The sequence below is a fragment of the Oncorhynchus mykiss genome, chromosome 26, assembly GCF_013265735.2.
Source record: "Oncorhynchus mykiss isolate Arlee chromosome 26, USDA_OmykA_1.1, whole genome shotgun sequence".
Lineage (NCBI taxonomy): Eukaryota > Metazoa > Chordata > Actinopteri > Salmoniformes > Salmonidae > Oncorhynchus > Oncorhynchus mykiss.
Window position 1 is genome coordinate 5,775,629 of NC_048590.1, and position 19,103 is coordinate 5,794,731.

The 19,103-nt window shown below is 44.7% G+C and overlaps 1 protein-coding gene and 1 long non-coding RNA gene across 2 annotated transcripts in view; one reads left to right on the forward strand and one right to left on the reverse strand.

Moving 5' to 3' along the window:
• LOC118944407 overlaps window positions 1–4,943 on the forward strand; it is a 28,281-nt gene extending 23,338 nt beyond the window's left edge. The window contains exon 2 of the long non-coding RNA XR_005039666.1: window positions 4,792–4,943. This is a non-coding gene — a long non-coding RNA (uncharacterized LOC118944407). The remainder of the gene's footprint in view (window positions 1–4,791) is intronic.
• LOC110514841 (very long-chain acyl-CoA synthetase) lies at window positions 1,394–17,714 on the reverse strand. Its single transcript, XM_036963392.1, has 10 exons — window positions 17,178–17,714; window positions 16,060–16,284; window positions 15,616–15,774; window positions 9,308–9,432; window positions 8,906–9,100; window positions 5,656–5,746; window positions 5,352–5,550; window positions 4,560–4,657; window positions 1,960–2,090; window positions 1,394–1,762 (listed from the first exon to the last, which is right to left on the reverse strand). The coding sequence occupies exons 1-10, from the start codon at window positions 17,653–17,655 to the stop codon at window positions 1,589–1,591; spliced, it is 1,875 nt and encodes a 624-aa protein (XP_036819287.1). The 5' UTR covers window positions 17,656–17,714; the 3' UTR covers window positions 1,394–1,588.
• Between the last annotated feature and the right edge of the window lie 1,389 nt (window positions 17,715–19,103).

The following is a 19,103-nucleotide window of genomic DNA, read 5'->3' on the forward strand; positions in this document are numbered from 1 at the left end:
CTGAAGAAAAGCATTGGAACGAGTGTAATGAGACTGAGGCTTTCTGCAGACCACTCAGTAAAAGAGCTCCTATGAGCCCCTCCTTTATAGTAGAATCCTAAAACCAGAATCTAAAGACGGTGACATCTTGTGGAAGCCCTAGGAAGTGCATGCACATCCATAACTAACATGGATTTCAATTGGCACTGTTTTGAAAATCGATTTCTCACTTCCTGTTTGGATTTATTCTCCGGTTTTTGTCTGCCATATGAGTTCTGTTATACTCACAGACATAATTCAAACAGTTTTAGAAACTTCAGAGTGTTTTCTATCCAATAGTAATAATAATATGTATATATTACCATCTGGGACAGAGTAGGAGGCAGTTCAGTTTGGGCACGCAATTCATCCAAAGTGAAAATGCTGCCCCCTATCCCAAAGAGGATTAATTTGATCTCTATTTGTGCTTTTTGTGACTCCTCTCTTTGGCTGGAAAAATGGCTGTGTTAATCTGTGAGTTGGTGGTGACCTAACATAATCGTTTGTGGTGCTTTCGCTGTAAATCCTTTTTGAAAACAGACACTGTGGCTGGATTAACGAGAATTTTATCTTTAAAATGGCGTAAAATACTTGTATCCTTGAAGATTTAAAAACAAAAAATAATTTGGGGGGGGGGGGGGATTTTACCCCCTTTTTCTCCCCCATTTCGTGGTATCCAATTGTTAGTTATCTTGTCTCATCGCTACATTTGGTGAACAATAATGATTTTCTAATTCAAATTCTCATTTGAACAGTCATATAGTGTATTGCCATTAGAGACAGGAGTCTGTACAGTCATAGAGACAGGAGTCTGTACAGTCATAGTGTATTACCAATAGAGACAGGAGTCTGTACAGTCATATTGTGTATTACCAATAGAGACAGGAGTCTGTACAGTCATAGTGTATTACTAATAGAGACAGGAGTCTGTACAGTCATATAGTGTGTTACCAATAGAGACAGGAGTCTGTACAGTCATAGTGTATTACCAATAGAGACAGGAGTCTGTACAGTCATATTGTGTATTACCAATAGAGACAGGAGTCTGTACAGTCATAGTGTATTACCAATAGAGACAGGAGTCTGTACAGTCATATAGTGTGTTACCAATAGAGACAGGAGTCTGTACAGTCATATAGTGTATTAACAATAGAGACAGGAGTCTGTACAGTCATATAATGTATTACCATTAGAGACAGGAGTCTGTACAGTCATATAGTGTATTACCATTAGAGACAGGAGTCTGTTCAGTCATATAGTGTATTACCATGTAGCCTGTTAGGTTCTTGTTTTTCAGAGCAAATAACTCAGACACTAGAGAACTTTCCTTTACCAGATATTTAAAAAAATAAGTGACACAGCCACACATCTCAGATAAATATACAATGTGTTTTTTTGTATTTATTACAAAATCAATCTATATTTATTTATTTACAAATGTTTTCATACAGTTTTCAATTTTCACATTGTTTTTCTATAGTCATAAAATGTACATCAGATGAATAATTTGACAGTTAATTTTAAAATAAGAGATTAACAGTTAGAAAATCTGTTAAAAAAATGAAATCAATCATAAGTGTATCTTTCCATCAGAAATAGAGTGGTACATCTCCTGTGTCATGGGGATGTATCCCTTACTGTCCTCCAGGTAGTATAATCGATCCTGCATCATGGATGGGTTGAATCCCTCTTCGACTAGCTTCACCTTAATCTGCTTGAACGTTCCAGTCACAGCCAGGGAATTCTGGGATATTTAAAATAAAATAAATTACATTAAAATGTATGTTTAATGAATCCTAAGTGTTTTGAGAAAATCTTTTAAAAAAGGTACAACCTGGGATGAGGGAATCTCTTCAACATGTCCCAGACGGTGGCGTTGAGTGCAAATAAAAGGTGTCATGACGATGATTGTAATTAGGACATTATTTCCACGGGGATCACCTGTATGCGTATGAAGCGTGGTCGAGCGTAGCTGGGCAGGGAGGTCTTGACGTGCTCCAGCGTGGCTTTACTGTCAAACTCCATGTCATCTTTCAGTTTGATCGCTGCCATTCCAACCCTGCCCTCGTGTCCTGTGGGGTACGTCACAAAGCAGGATTCACCAAGAGAGACAGCTGACTTCGATACATTTTCAGAAATGACTATTGATTTTGAATTCTCCCCCTTTAATGTCCTGGTCATTCACAGCCAACATGAAGAAGAACACACTGGGATAACAACTACACAATGATGTGACTGTGAGTGTTGTAGGTGTGTAGTTGTGTATTGTTATATGTAGCTATATATACTATGTCAACTGTGCGTAGTGTATATAAAACATTCTATGAATAAACCTATTCTATAAAAAATAACATGTTTCATGAGGTAAGAGTATCTGGTAAATGAACCTAGCTACCTCTGGATAAGAGAGTCTGGTAAATGAACCTAGCTACCTCTGGATAAGAGAGTCTGTTAAATGAACCTAGCTACCTCTGGATAAGAGAGTCTGGTAAATGAACCTAGCTACCTCTGGATAAGAGAGTCTGTTAAATGAACCTAGCTACCTCTGGATAAGAGAGTCTGGTAAATTAACCTAGCTACCTCTGGATAAGAGAGTCTGTTAAATGAACCTAGCTACCTCTGGATAAGAGAGTCTGGTAAATTAACCTAGCTACCTCTGGATAAGAGAGTCTGGTAAATTAACCTAGCTACCTCTGGATAAGAGAGTCTGTTAAATGAACCTAGCTACCTCTGGCTAAGAGAGTCTGTTAAATGAACCTAGCTACCTCTGGATAAGAGAGTCTGGTAAATTAACCTAGCTACCTCTGGATAAGAGTCTGTTAAATGAACCTAGCTACCTCTGGATAAGAGAGTCTGGTAAATTAACCTAGCTACCTCTGGATAAGAGAGTCTGTTAAATGAACCTAGCTACCTCTGGATAAGAAAGTCTGTTAAATGAACCTAGCTACCTCTGGCTAAGAGAGTCTGGTAAATGAACCTAGCTACCTCTGGCTAAGAGAGTCTGTTAAATGAACCTAGCTACCTCTGGATAAGAGAGTCTGGTAAATGAACCTAGCTACCTCTGGATAAGAGAGTCTATTAAATGAACCTAGCTACCTCTGGCTAAGAGAGTCTGTTAAATGAACCTAGCTACCTCTAGATAAGAGTCTGTTAAATGAACCTAGCTACCTCTGGATAAGAGAGTCTGTTAAATGAACCTAGCTACCCCTGGATAAGAGAGTCTGGTAAATTAACCTAGCTACCTCTGGATAAGAGAGTCTGTTAAATGAACCTAGCTACCTCTGGATAAGAGAGTATGTTAAATGAACCTAGCTACCCCTGGATAAGAGAGTCTGTTAAATGAACCTAGCTACCTCTGGATAAGAGAGTCTGTTAAATGAACCTAGCTACCCCTGGATAAGAGAGTCTGGTAAATTAACCTAGCTACCTCTGGATAAGAGAGTCTGTTAAATGAACCTAGCTACCTCTGGATAAGAGAGTCAGTTAAATGAACCTAGCTACCTCTAGATAAGAGAGTCTGTTAAATGAACCTAGCTACCTCTGGATAAGAGAGTCTGTTAAATGAACCTAGCTACCTCTGGATAAGAGAGTCTTAAATGAACCTAGCTACCTCTGGATAAGAGAGTCAGTTAAATGAACCTAGCTACCTCTGGATAAGAGAGTCTTAAATGAACCTAGCTACCTCTGGATAAGAGAGTCAGTTAAATGAACCTAGCTACCTCTGGATAAGAGAGTCTGTTAAATGAACCTAGCTACCTCTGGATAAGAGAGTCTTAAATGAACCTAGCTACCTCTGGATAAGAGAGTCTGTTAAATGAACCTAGCTACCTCTGGATAAGAAAGTCTGTTAAATGAACCTAGCTACCTCTGGCTAAGAGAGTCTGTTAAATGAACCTAGCTACCTCTGGATAAGAGAGTCTGTTAAATGAACCTAGCTACCTCTGGATAAGAGAGTCTGTTAAATGAACCTAGCTACCTCTGGATAAGAGAGTCTGTTAAATGAACCTAGCTACCTCTGGATAAGAGAGTCTTAAATTAACCTAGCTACCTCTGGATAAGAGAGTCTGTTAAATGAACCTAGCTACCTCTGGATAAGAGAGTCTGTTAAATGAACCTAGCTACCTCTGGATAAGAAAGTCTGTTAAATGAACCTAGCTACCTCTGGATAAGAGAGTCTGTTAAATGAACCTAGCTACCTCTGGCTAAGAGAGTCTGTTAAATGAACCTAGCTACCTCTGGATAAGAGAGTCTGTTAAATGAACCTAGCTACCTCTGGATAAGAGAGTCTGTTAAATGAACCTAGCTACACCTGGATAAGAGAGTCTGTTAAATGAACCTAGCTACCTCTGGCTAAGAGAGTCTGTTAAATGAACCTAGCTACCCCTGGATAAGAGAGTCTGGTAAATGAACCTAGCTACCTCTGGATAAGAGAGTCTGTTAAATGAACCTAGCTACCTCTGTATAAGAGAGTCTGTTAAATGAACCTAGCTACCTTTGGATAAGAGCGTCTGCTAAATGACTAAAATCAAAAGTCAAATCACCTGGAACCTTGACACCGTAGACGTTGGCTTCTTCGATACATTCCACCATGATCAGGTGCTCAGTCACCTCCGTGGTGGCCACGTTCTCTCCTTTCCACCTGGATGTTGACTCATATCAAATTAATTCAGACAGTAGCCTGGCATAGAACCCAAAGAGCAAGCAGAAGCAGACTGCAAACCCTTCCAAGAAGGAAGAAACCTAGAGAAACCCAGCTCATAACTCAACCTGCAGGTGATTCACAGGACAGGACAGGACCATTACATCTATAGTATTAAACCCAGCTCATAACTCAACCTGCAGGTGATTCACAGGACAATAACATTACATCTATAGTATTAAACCCAGCTCATATCTCAACCTGCAGGTGATTCACAGGACAATAACATTACATCTATAGTATTAAACCCAGCTCATATCTCAACCTGCAGGTGATTCACAGGACAGGACAGTAACATTACATCTATAGTATTAAACCCAGCTCATATCTCAACCTGCAGGTGATTCACAGAACAGGACATTGTATTTTTTTAACCTTTATTTAACTAGTCAAGTCAGTTAAGAACTAATTCTTATTTTCAATGACAGCCAGTGGGTTAACTGCCTTATTCAGGGGCAGAACGACAGATTTTTTACCTTGTCAGCTCAGGGATTCGATCTTGCAACCTTTCGGTTAAGTGTCCAACGCTCTACCCACTAGGTTCCCTGCCACCCCATAAATAACTTTAACCCAGCTCATTATTAAACCTTTAGTTGATAACTACTAAAGTAAAAACAGCTAAAGCGTTTCTGACCTGAAGGTGTCTCCGATGCGGTCCATGAAGTAAACAAAGCCCTCGTGGTCGATCCTCAGCAGGTCTCCACTGTTGAAGTACAGATCTCCCTTAACAAACACATCTCTCAGCTTCTTCCTGTCTGTCTGCTCCTGGTTATTAGCATAGCCACTAAACGGAGCCTGCGCCGTAATCTTGGCAACCAGCAATCCAGTTTCTCCTGAGGACCAAAACAACAAGTAATGAGGTGTGTGTTTGTGTGTGTTTATGTGTGTTTATGTGTGTGTTTATGTGTGTGTTTATGTGTGTGTTTGTGGGTTCTCACCTTTAGGGACTTTGATACAGAAACCTCTAGAGTCTTTGACAGGTTCCTCTCTCTCTGTGTCATACTGAATCAGAACGTAGGAGAAGTTTGCCTGCGAACACACATAGAACAGACAGACAGACAGACAGACAGACAGACAGACAGACAACAACACACATAACAAGAGAAGACAATGATATCATATCAATCAATCAATCAAATGTATTTATTAAGCCCTTATTACATCAGCTGATGTCACAAAGTGCTGTACAGAAACCCAGCCTAAAACCCCAAACAGCAAGCAATGCAAGACTAGAAGCACAGTGGCTAGGAAAAACTCCCAAGAAAGGCCAGAATCTAGGAAGAAACCTTGAGGAACCAGGCTATAATGGTTGTCTAGAAAAGTCTATGGTTGCCTGAAGTGGTTCTCAATCAGAGGCAGGTGTTTATTGTTGTCTCTGATTGGGAACCATATTTAGGCAGCCATATTCTTTGAGTGTTTCGTGGGTGATTGTTCACGTCTCAGTGTTTGTTTGCACCAGATAAGGCTGTTTAGGTTTTCACGTTACGTTTATTGTTTGTATTGTTCGTGTTTATCTTTGATTAAAGATGTATCGAAATAACCACGCTGCATTTTGGTCCTCCTCTCCTTCGACGGAAGAAAACCGTAACAGAATCATCCACCACAACAGGACCAAGCGGCGTGGTGACAGGCAGCGGCAGCAGGAGCAGCGAAATCCAGATTTCTGGACATGGGAGGAGATATTGGATGGTAAAGGACCCTGGGCTCAGCCTGGAGAATATCGCCGCCCCAAAGAAGAACTGGAGGCGGCGAAAGCGGAGAGGCGCTGGTATGAGGAAGCAGCACGGCGACACGGATGGAAGCCCGAGAGTCAGCCCCAAAAATGTATTGGTGGGAGGCACACCGGGAGTATGGCTAAGCCAGGTAAGAGACCTGTGCCAACTTCCTGTGCTTACCGGGGTGTCTCCAGTGCGGGTGCATAGCACGGTGTCTCCAGTGCGGGTGCATAGCCCGGTGCGGTACATACCAGCTCCACGTATCGGCCGGGCTAGAGTAAGCATCGGGCCAAGTGTCATGAAGCCGGCTCTACGCATCTGGTCTCCAGTGCGTCTCCTTGGGCCGGCTTACATGGCACCAGCCTTGCGCTCAGTGTCCCCGGTTCGCCTGCATAGCCCAGTGCGGGCTATTCCACCTCGCCGCACTGGCAGGGCGACCGGGAGCATTCAACCAGGTAAGGTTGGACAGGCTCGGTGCTCAAGAGCTCCAGTGCACCTGCACGGTCCAGTCTATCCAGTACCACCTCCACGCACCAGCTCTCCGGTGACAGCTCCCCGCACCAGGCTTCCTGTGTGTGTTCTTGGCCCAGTACCACCAGTGCCAGCGCCACGTACCAGGCCTTCATTGCGCTTCGCCTGTCCAGCGCTGCCAGAGCCTTCCTCCTTTCCAGCGCTGCCGGAGTCTCCCGCCTGTCCAGCGCTGCCGGAGTCTCCCGCCTGTCCAGCGCTGCCGGAGCCTTCCTCCTCTACAGCGCTGCCGGAGTCTCCCGCCTGTCTAGCGCTGCCGGAGCCTTCCTCCTCTACAGCGCTGCTGGAGTCTCCCGTCTGCAAGGAGCAGCCAGAGTTGCCAGTCTGCAAGGAGCAGCCAGAGTTGCCAGTCTGCAAGGAGCAGCCAGAGTTGCCAGTCTGCAAGGAGCAGCCAGAGTTGCCAGTCTGCAAGGAGCAGCCAGAGTTGCCAGTCTGCAAGGAGCAGCCAGAGTTGCCAGTCTGCAAGGAGCAGCCAGTCTGCAAGGAGCAGCCAGAGTTGCCAGTCTGCAAGGAGCAGCCAGAGTTGCCAGTCTGCAAGGATCAGCCAGTCTGCAAGGAGCAGCCAGTCTGCAGGGAGCTGCCTTTCTGAAGGGAGCTGCCAGTCTGCAAGGAGCCGCCAGAGACGCCAGTCTGCAAGGAGCCGCCAGAGCCGCCAGTCTGCAAGGAGCCGCCAGAGCCGCCAGTCTGCAAGAAGCCGCCAGAGCCGCCAGTCAGCATGGAGCAGCCAGAGCCGCCAGTCAGCATGGAGCAGCCAGAGCCGCCAGTCTGCCAGGATCCGCCAGTCAGCCAGGATCCTCCAGATCCGCCAGTCAGCCAGGATCTGCCAAAGCCGCCAGTCAGCCAGGATCTGCCAGTGCCATTAACCTGCTTGAGCTTCCTCTGTCCTGAGCTTCCTCTCAGTCCTGAGCTTCCTCTCAGTCCTGAGCTTCCTCTCAGTCCCGAGCCGCCCCTCAGTCCCGAGCCGCCCCTCAGTCCCGAGCCGCCCCTCAGTCCCGAGCCGCCCCTCAGTCCCGAGCCGCCCCTCAGTCCCGAGCCGCCCCTCAGTCCCGAGCCGCCCCTCAGTCCCGAGCTGCCCCTCAGTCCAGTGGGGCCTTTGGTGAGGGTTACTAGGCCAAGGTCGGCGGCGAGGGTCGCCAATCTAAGGACGCGATGCAGGCGGACTGAGACTTTGTTGGAGTGGGGTTCACGTCCCGAGCCGGAGCCGCCACCGTGGACAGACGCCCACCTGGACCCTCCCCTATGGGTTTAGGTGTGTGGCCGGGAGTCCGCACCTTGGGGGGGGGGGGGGGGGGGGGGTTCTGTCACGCCCTGGTCTTAGTATTCTGTGTTTTCTTTATTTTGGTCAGGCCAGGGTGTGACATGGGTTAATTATGCGGTGTGTTTTGTCTTGGGGTTTTGTAGGTATTGGGATTGTGGTATAGTGGGGTTGTCTAGAAAAAGTCTATGGTTGCCTGAAGTGGTTCTCAATCAGAGGCAGGTGTTTATCGTTGTCTCTGATTGGGAACCATATTTAGGCAGCCATATTCTTTGAGTGTTTTGTGGGTGATTGTTCATGTCTCAGTGTTTGTTTGCACCAGATAAGGCTGTTTAGGTTTTCACGTTACGTTTATTGTTTGTATTGTTCGTGTTTATCTTTGATTAAATATGTATCGAAATAACCACGCTGCATTTTGGTCCTCCTCTCCTTCGACGGAAGAAAACCGTAACAAATATACTGTATCTATGTAACAAAAAGGAATCTTTCAAAAGTATTCAGCCTTGGCACTTTTCCTATTTTGTTGCATTACAATAGCTATATAATACGAGTATCTAATAACAATGAAGATAGTATAGTGCCACCAGAAAACAAAGCCCTAGGGACCCTGGTTGAAAGTAGTGCACTAGAAAGTGAATAGGCTGGTATTTGGAACACAACAGCCATTATTGTCCCAGACAGTAGTCTCACTTTATGAAAGAAGTGCTCTTTGCCAATCGCTCCGACTTTCCCGACGTAGTTGATGAAGCCGACGTGTCCCTCTGTGGCTCCGTAACATTCACAGACACGGATGTCACCAAAACGCTGCAGGAACTCTGACCAGGTGTCTGCTCTAAGCCCGTTACCCAGGGCCAGACGTACCTTGTGATGCCTGTCATTATCTTTCTGAGGAGAGAAGAGGAGAGGTGAAGAAACAAGGGGAGGGGAGAAGGGAGGAGAGAAGAGGTAGGGAGAGGTGAGGAGAGAAGAGGAGAGGGGATAGCATGAACAGGCATTTGGTTTACATTGATTAATGATGTAATACTATCAGCCCATTTCTTTTTGGTCTTGGTCTTGGTCTGAATGATGAAAGTAACAGGAGTGTTTCAGTACCTTGGGTGAGTTACAGAGGTACCTCATGATCTCTCCTATGTACTGGATCACTGTCACCTTGTGTTTCCTGCAGTCATCCCAGAAGTTAGAGGCAGAGAATTTACGCCTCAGGACAACGGTGCTGCCTGAGAGGAGAAGATAAAGCACCAACATTCAACAGAGCTCACAACCTCATGGACAAACAAACTAACTCACAAAATGATTACCTAACTAACTAACTAACTAACTAAATGATTACCTAACTAACTAACTAACTGGCTAAATTATTAACTAACTAACTAACTGACTGACTAAATGATTACCTAACAAACTAACTAACTGACTGACTAAATGATTACCTAACAAACTAACTAACTGACTGACTAAATGATTACCTAACTAACTCACTAACTGACTAAATTATTAACTAACTAACTGACTGACTAAATGATTACCTAACTAACTCACTAACTGACTAAAGTATTATCTAACTAACTGACTGACTAAATGATTACCTAACTAACTCACTAAAGTATTAACTAACTAACTGACTGACTAAATGATTACCTAACTAACTAACAAACTAACTAACTGACTGACAAAAGTATTACCTAACAAACTAACTAACTGACTGACTAAATGATTCCCTAACTAACTAACTCACTGACTGGCTAAATGATTAACTAACAAACTAACTCACTGACTGACTAATGATTACCTAACAAACGAACTCACTAACTGACTAAATGATTACCTAACAAACTAACTAACTGACTGACGAAATAATCACCTAACTAACTAACTCACTGACTGACTAAATGATTACCTAACTAACTCACTAACTGACTAAATTATTAACTAACTAACTGACTGACTAAATGATTACCTAACTAACTCACTAACTGACTAAATTATTAACTAACTAACTGACTGACTAAATGATTACCTAACTAACTCACTAACTGCCTAAATTATTAACTAACTAACTGACTGACTAAATGATTACCTAACTAACTAACAAACGAACTAACTGACTGACAAAAGTATTACCTAACAAACTAACTAACTGACTGACTAAATGATTCCCTAACTAACTAACTAACTCACTGACTGGCTAAATGATTAACTAACAAACTAACTCACTGACTGACTAATGATTACCTAACAAACGAACTCACTAACTGACTAAATGATTACCTAACAAACTAACTAACTGACTGACGAAAAAATCACCTAACTAACTAACTCACTGACTGACTAAATGATTACCTAACTAACTAACTAACTCACTAACTCACTGCCTGACTAAATGATTACCTAACTAACTCACTGACTGACAAAATGATTACCTAACTAACTAACTCACTGACTGACTAAATGATTACCTAACTAACTAACTAACAAACTAACTGACTGACTAAACGATTACCTAACAAACTAACTTACTGACTGACTAAATGATTACCTAACTAACTAACTCACTGACTGACTAAATGATTACCTAACAAACTAACTCACTAACTGACTGACAAAATGATTACCTAACAAACTTACTCACTGACTGACTAAATTATTACCTACCTAACTAACTAACGAACTAACTAACTGACTGACAAAGTATTACCTAACAAACTAACTAACTGACTGACTAAATTATTCCCTAACTAACTAACTAACTCACTGACTGGCTAAATGATTACCTAACAAACTAACTCACTAACTGACTAAATGATTACCTAACAAACTAACTAACTGACTGACAAAATAATCACCTAACTAACTAACTCACTGACTGACTAAATGATTACCTAACTAACTAACTAACTCACTAACTCACTGCCTGACTAAATTATTACCTAACTAACTCACTGACTGACAAAATGATTACCTAACTAACTAACAAACTAACTGACTGACTGACTAAACGATTACCTAACAAACTAACTGACTGACTGACTAAATGATTTCCTAACAAACTGACTTACTGACTGACTAAATGATTACCTAACTAACTAACTCACTGACTGACTAAATGATTACCTAACAAACTAACTCACTAACTGACTGACAAAATTATTACCTAACAAACTTACTCACTGACTGACTAAATGATTACCTAATTAACTAACTCACTGACTGACTAAATGATTACCTAACAAACTAACTCACTGACTGACAAAATTATTACCGTACTAACTAACTCACTGACTGACTAAATTATTACCTAACTAACTAACTAACTAACTCACTGCCTGACTAAATGATTACCTAACTAACTAGTTGACTCACTGACTGACTAAATGATTACCTAACTAACTCACTGACTGACAAAATGATTACCTAACTAACTAACAAACTAACTGACTGACTGACTAAATGATTACCTAACAAACTAACTGACTGACTGACTAAATGATTACCTAACAAACTAACTCACTGACTGACTAAATGATTACCTAACTAACTAACAAACTAACTGACTGACTGACTAAATGATTACCTAACTAACTCACTGACTGACTAAATGATTACCAAACTAACTAACTAACTAGCTAGCTAACTAACTAACTAACTAACTAACTGACTGACAAAATAATCACCTAACTTACTAACTCACTGACTGACTAAATGATTACCTAACTAACTAAATCACTAAGTGACTAAATGATTACCTAACTAACAAACTAACTGCCTGACTAAATAATTACCTAACAAACTAACTTACTGAGTGACTAAATGATTACCTAACTAACTCACTGACTGGCTAAATGACTACCTAACAAACTAACTCACTGACTGACTGACTAAATTATTATCTAACTAACTAACTCACTGACTGACTAAATGATTACCTAACAAACTAACTCACTGACTGACTAAATGATTACCTTACTAACTAACTGGCTGACTGACTGACTAAATGATTACCTAACTAACTAACTCACTGACTGACTAAATGACTACCTAACAAACTAACTGACTGACTGACTGACAAAATGATTAACTAACTAACTAACTCACTGACTGACTAAATGATTACCTAACTAACTAACTCACTGACTGACTAAATGACTACCTAACAAACTAACTAACTCACTGACTGACTAAATGATTACCTAACTAACTAACTAACTCACTGACTGACTAAATGACTACCTAACAAACTAACTGACTGACTGTCACGCCCTGGTCGAAGTATTTTGTGTTTATCTTTATTTATTTGGTCAGGCCAGGGTGTGGCATGGGTTTTTGAATGTGGTGTGTATGTATGGGGATTGTAGCTAGTGGGGTGTTCTAGCTAAGTCTATGGCTGTCTGAAGTGGTTCTCAATCAGAGGCAGGTGTTTATCGTTGTCTCTGATTGGGAACCATATTTAGGCAGCCATATTCTTTGAGTTTGTCGTGGGTGATTGTCCTGAGTGTCTTGATGTCCTTGTTTGATGTTAGTTGACACAAGTATAGGCTGTTTTCGGTTTTTGTTTTGTTTATTGTTTTGTAGTGTTCGTGTTTACGTTTGTTTAATAAACATGGATCGCAATCGACACGCTGCAGTTTAGTCCGACTCTCCTTCACTATATGAAAGCCGTTACAGAATCACCCACCACAAACGGACCAAGCAGCGTGTCAACAGGCAGGAGCCACAGGAGAAGCAACAAAGGCAGCAACAGCAGCGTAAAGAGGAATGGACATGGGAGGACGTTTTGGATGGCAAGGGCTGTTACACTTGGGAGGAGATACTGGCTGGAAGAGATCGCCTCACATGGGAACAGGTGGAGGCACTTAGGAGAGCAGAGGCAGCCGGAGAGAGGAGTCGGCGATACGAGGGAACACTGGTCTCCAGTGCGTCTCCTTGGGCCGGCTTACATGGTACCAGCCTTGCGCTCGGTGTCTCCGGTTCGCCTGCATAGCCCAGTGCGGTCTATTCCACCTCGCCGCACTGGCAGGGCGACCGTGAGCATTCAACCAGGTAAGGTTGGGCAGGCTCGGTGCTCAAGAGCTCCAGTGCGCCTGCACGGTCCAGCGCTGCCGGAGCCTTCCTCCTCTCCAGCGCTGTCGGAGTCTCCCGCCTGTTTAGCGCTGTCAGAGCTTTCCGCCTCTACAGCGCTGCCGGAGTCTCCCACCTGTTCAGAACTGCCAGTCTGCAAGGAGCTGCCAGTCTGCAAGGAGCTGCCAGTCTGCATGGAGCTGCCAGTCTGCATAGAGCTGCCAGTCTGCATAGAGCTGCCAGTCTGCATAGAGCTGCCAGTCTGCAAGGAGCCGCCAGAGCTGCCAGTCTGCAGGAAGCTGCCAGTCTGCATGGAGCCGCCAGAGCCGCCAGTCTGCATGGAGCCGCCAGAGCCGCCAGTCTGCATGGAGCCGCCAGAGCCGCCAGTCTGCATGGAGCCGCCAGAGCCGCCAGTCTGCATGGAGCAGCCAGAGCAGCCAGTCTGCATGGAGCAGCCAGAGCAGCCAGTCTGCATGGAGCAGCCAGAGCAGCCAGTCTGCATGGAGCAGCCAGAGCAGCCAGTCTGCATGGAGCAGCCAGAGCAGCCAGTCAGCATGGAGCAGCCAGAGCAGCCAGTCAGCATGGAGCAGCCAGAGCAGCCAGTCAGCATGGAGCAGCCAGTCAGCATAGAGCAGCCAGAGCTGCCAGTCAGCATGGAGCAGCCAGTCAGCATGGAGCAGCCAGTCAGCATGGAGCAGCCAGAGCTGCCAGTCTACCAGACTCTTCCAGATCTGCCAGTCTACCAGACTCTTCCAGATCTGCCAGTCTACCAGACTCTTCCAGATCTGCCAGTCTACCAGACTCTTCCAGATCTGCCAGTCAACCAGACTCTTCCAGATCTGCCAGTCTACCAGACTCTTCCAGATCTGCCAGTCTACCAGACTCTTCCAGATCTGCCAGTCTACCAGACTCTTCCAGATCTGCCAGTCTACCAGACTCTTCCAGATCTGCCAGTCTACCAGACTCTTCCAGATCTGCCAGACTCTTCCAGATCTGCCAGTCTACCAGACTCTTCCAGATCTGCCAGTCAGCCAGACTCTTCCAGATCTGCCAGTCAACCGGGATCTGCCAGAACTGCCAGTCGGCCAGGATCCGCCAGTCGGCCAGGATCCGCCAGTCGGCCAGGATCTGCCGAAACCACCAGCCAGCCAGGATCTGGTAGATTCATCAACCTGCCTGAGCTTCCTCTCACTCCTGAGCTTCCTCTCACTCCTGAGCTTCCTCTCACTCCTGAGCTTCCTCTCACTCCTGAGCTTCCTCTCACTCCTGAGCTTCCCCTCAGTTCCGAGCTGCCCCTCAGTCCCGAGCTGCCCCTCAGTCCCGATCTGCTCCTCAGTCCAGTGGGGTTCTGGGTGAGGACTACTAGGCCATGGTCGGCGGTGAGGGTGGACTATCCAGGGACGCGAGGAGAAGGGACTAAGACATTGATTGAGTGGGGTCCACGTCCCGCGCCAAAGCCGCCACCATGGACAGACGCCCACCCGGACCCTCCCTATTGTTTTGAGGTGCGTTCGGGAGTCCGCACCTTAGGGGGGGGGGGGGTTCTGTCACGCCCTGGTCGAAGTATTTTGTGTTTATCTTTATTTATTTGGTCAGGCCAGGGTGTGGCATGGGTTTTTGTATGTGGTGTGTATGTATGGGGATTGTAGCTAGTGGGGTGTTCTAGCTAAGTCTATGGCTGTCTGAAGTGGTTCTCAATCAGAGGCAGGTGTTTATCGTTGTCTCTGATTGGGAACCATATTTAGGCAGCCATATTCTTTGAGTTTGTCGTGGGTGATTGTCCTGAGTGTCTTGATGTCCTTGTTTGATGTTAGTTGACACAAGTATAGGCTGTTTTCGGTTTTTGTTTTGTTTTGTTTATTGTTTTGTAGTGTTCGTGTTTACGTTTGTTTAATAAACATGGATCGCAATCGACACGCTGCAGTTTGGTCCGACTCTCCTTCACTATATGAAAGCCGTTACACTGACTGACTGACAAAATGATTAACTAACAAACTAACTCACTGACTGACTAAATGATTACCTAACTAACTAACTAACTCACTGGCTGACTAAATGATTACCTAACTAACTAACTAACTAACTCACTGACTAAATTATTATCTAACTAACTCACTGACTGACTAAATGATTACCTAACTAACAAACTAACTCACTGACTGACTAAATGATTACCTAACTAACTAACTAACTCACTGACTGACTAAATTATTATCTAACTCACTGACTGACAAAAGGATTATCTACTATGAGGTGCATGTAATCCATGCAGGAATTGAGCCCACGACCTGGCGGCTGCCAGAACAACACTCTCACCAACTGTGCCATACAGTACCGTAGTGTACCTCTCTCTATGGCTCCAGTCAAACCCATTATGAAGCCGGCAGAGTGGTAGAGAGGCAGGTAGATGTAGATGACATCATCAGAGGCCACACCTGAGATGGCCTGCATAGAGGAGGCCATGTACAGCTTCTCATGTGTGATCACCGCAGCCTTCGGCAGACCTGAGGACGAGACAACAGGAAGGGCAGGAAACAGAGAATCAAGGCTGATGAAAATCTCAAATGATACCTTATATCTTTGACCAATCAGAGTTGTGCAATCTAAGTATATTTACCTGTCTGGCATAAACATAAGTAGTATTCTGTCTAATTCACACTACAGGGCTGACCAGAGTCATACTGTACTGGTCTGGACATTATATTTTCACATCGTTCTTTCTAGCAGACTTCCTGCAACTATGCTGGATGCATAACCAAGCCAGTCCAGTCTGGTTTGGCCCAGTTTACCTGTAGTTCCTGACGTATAGATGTAGAGGGCAGGGCTCTTTAAGGTGACCTTTGACCTGAGCTGTGGGTCCAGAGGTTGATCTGAGGCCTGCTGTATCCTGCTGCTGCTCAGAGTATTCACTCCCTCCGTCACACACTTCTCCTCCTCCTCCTCACCCAGCACAAACACACTTACACTCTGCTCCCTCAGGGTGGGGAGAACCTCCTCTACCGCTCCACGCAACTCTGGGGGAGGAGAGAGTGAGCGACACAGACAGAGCAAGCATGAGACAGAATCCTATTAATTCGGGCCTGTGCACTACTAGCACTGCCTCCCACTTGCTGCATAGAGGGAAAGGAGGATACCTAGTCAGTTGTACAACTGAATGCATTGGACCTTCCACATTTAACCCAACCCATCTGAATCAGAGGTGTGGGGGCTGATATAATCAACATCCACGTTTTCAGCGTCCAGGGAACAGTGGGTTAACTGCCTTGCTCAGGAGCAGAACTACAGATGTTTACCTTGTAAGTTCGGGAATTCGATCCAGGAACCTTTCGGTTACTGGCCCAACGCTCTAACCACTAGGCTACCTTTCGTTTACTGGCCCAACGCTCTAACCACTAGGCTACATATCGGTTACTGGCCCAACGCTCTAACCACTAGGCTACCTATCTGTTACTGGCCCAACGCTCTAACCACTAGGCTACATATCGGTTACTGGCCCAACGCTCTAACCACTAGCCTACATATCAGTTACTGGCCCAACGCTCTAACCACTAGGCTACCTTTCAGTTACTGGCCCAACGCTCTAACCACTAGCCTACATATCAGTTACTGGCCCAACGCTCTAACCACTAGGCTACCTTTCAGTTACTGGCCCAACGCTCTAACCACTAGGCTACCTTTCAGTTACTGGCCCAACGCTCTAACCACTAGGCTACCTTTCAGTTACTGGCCCAACGCTCTAACCACTAGCCTACATATCAGTTACTGGCCCAACCACTAGACTACCTGCCGATCTAGACACCATAGGTCTCTACACTAGTTATTATAGATATATTAATTATTATTCAAAATAGCTGTATTAACAATGATATTGTAAACGGCAACACAAAGGTAAGTGGGCTGGACTTACCTGAAGCAGCCAGGAGCACGTTGGTTCCACAGCAGGTGAAACAGTGCAATAAGGACTTGGACCTGATGTTGTAGTTGAGCAGAGCGGCTCTACATCCAAGTTTAGCCAGGGCCAGCCAGATAAACACATACATGGGCTCGTTACCCATGAAGAGAGCGACAGTGTCCCCTTCCTTCACGCTGGCGTGCTGTGAGAGCGCCCGGGCCAACTTGTTGCTCTGCTTGTCAACGTCCCGGTATGTATACGAACTCTTCTCGAATACAATAAACTGTTTGTTGGGGTGTTTTTTGACCTTATCGAGAAAACAGTCCAGCATGCTGTAGAACGGTTTGCTCCTCTTGATTCTGTTAATTCGCAACCAGAGTAAGACGCAAGTTACTGTGTAGCGCAGGTCCTGCGTAAAATAAGGATTTCTGAGATAAAGGAAGAGTGGCAGTATAGCCAATCCTGCCAATATGGTATATAATAACACGTACATATTGAAAGTTAAGGTCTACTTCTTTGTGATTGTCAATAAAATGTGTCTCCTTCTAGGCCGTGCTATTTAAGAAAGTAACGGGTTATTGCAACACCTCCAGTCCACAACTCTCCACGACCTTTGGACGCATGTAGACGTGAAATCCCCAACAGCCAATGGCGTTGCGAAGACTATAAAGTAAGGAAGTAGTAGGATATTCTATTCTTCTAATTATGACCATGGCAGTGACATGTTACAGACAGACAGACACCTCTAGGGCATTGACCTCCATGGGCAGACTGGCCATCTGGCATCTTTTGCCTATTGGGCCAGTCTAACTTTATTTTTCGGGTCACAAGGAAAATGTTCTGGATAATAATGTGGGGGGGGGTGTATGGCCCTATGTTGGAAAAGCTGATTTCTGGTCCCAGTTTACCCCTGCTGACCTCTATCCATAGATCTATATAATTTCTCCTTGTTTGAGAGTGGACATTTTATTGTGTTATGGCCTGTGGGGCTGTAACAGCATAGGCAGGCTACATGCCGGTCCTGTTGGGAGAGTCAGAAGGCTCAAACATACGTTTTTATTACATTGTAATAAATCTCAGCAACATTTGTTCAATCACTGTCTCTGTGTTTATGGCTGTGGTTAGACCATGGCTTCATGAATACATCAACCAACATATCAGTTTTCATTCTTTTATTTCCTATTTGTGTAAAAGGGTTTCATTGTTGACCCCTGTCTTCTACCAGGGGTATTCAACTGCACCAGGGCCAGACTACTGGTTTTCTGTTCCACCTGATCATTCATTGCACCCACCAGGTCCCAGGTCTAAAATAATCACGGATATGAACAATAGATTTTTTTTAAGCAGTGGAACTGTCTTCGATGCCCAGATATGAATTTGAGGGTGGTATACAGCCAATATCATTGCCCTGACCCCTGGACAAGGTGTAGGCTCTACCTAGTCTATATAGATGGAATATCTGCTCTCTGACCCCTAGTCAAGGTGTAGGCTCTACCTAGTCTACATAGATGGAATATCTGCTCTCTGACCCCTGGACAAGGTGTAGGCTCTACCTAGTCTATATAGATGTAATATCTGCTCTCTGACCCCTGGTCAAGGTGTAGGCTCTACCTAGTCTATATAGATGTAATATCTGCTCTCTGACCCCTGGTCAAGGTGTAGGCTCTACCTAGTCTATATAGAAGTAATATCTGCTCTCTGACCCCTGGACAAGGTGTAGGCTCTACCTAGTCTATATAGAAGTAATATCTGCTCTCTGACCCCTGGACAAGGTGTAGGCTCTACCTAGTCTACATAGATGGAATATCTGCTCTCTGACCCCTGGACAAGGTGTAGGCTCTACCTAGTCTACATAGATGGAATATCTGCTCTCTGACCCCTGGACAAGGTGTAGGTTCTACCTAGTCTACATAGATGGAATATCTGCTCCCTGACCCCTGG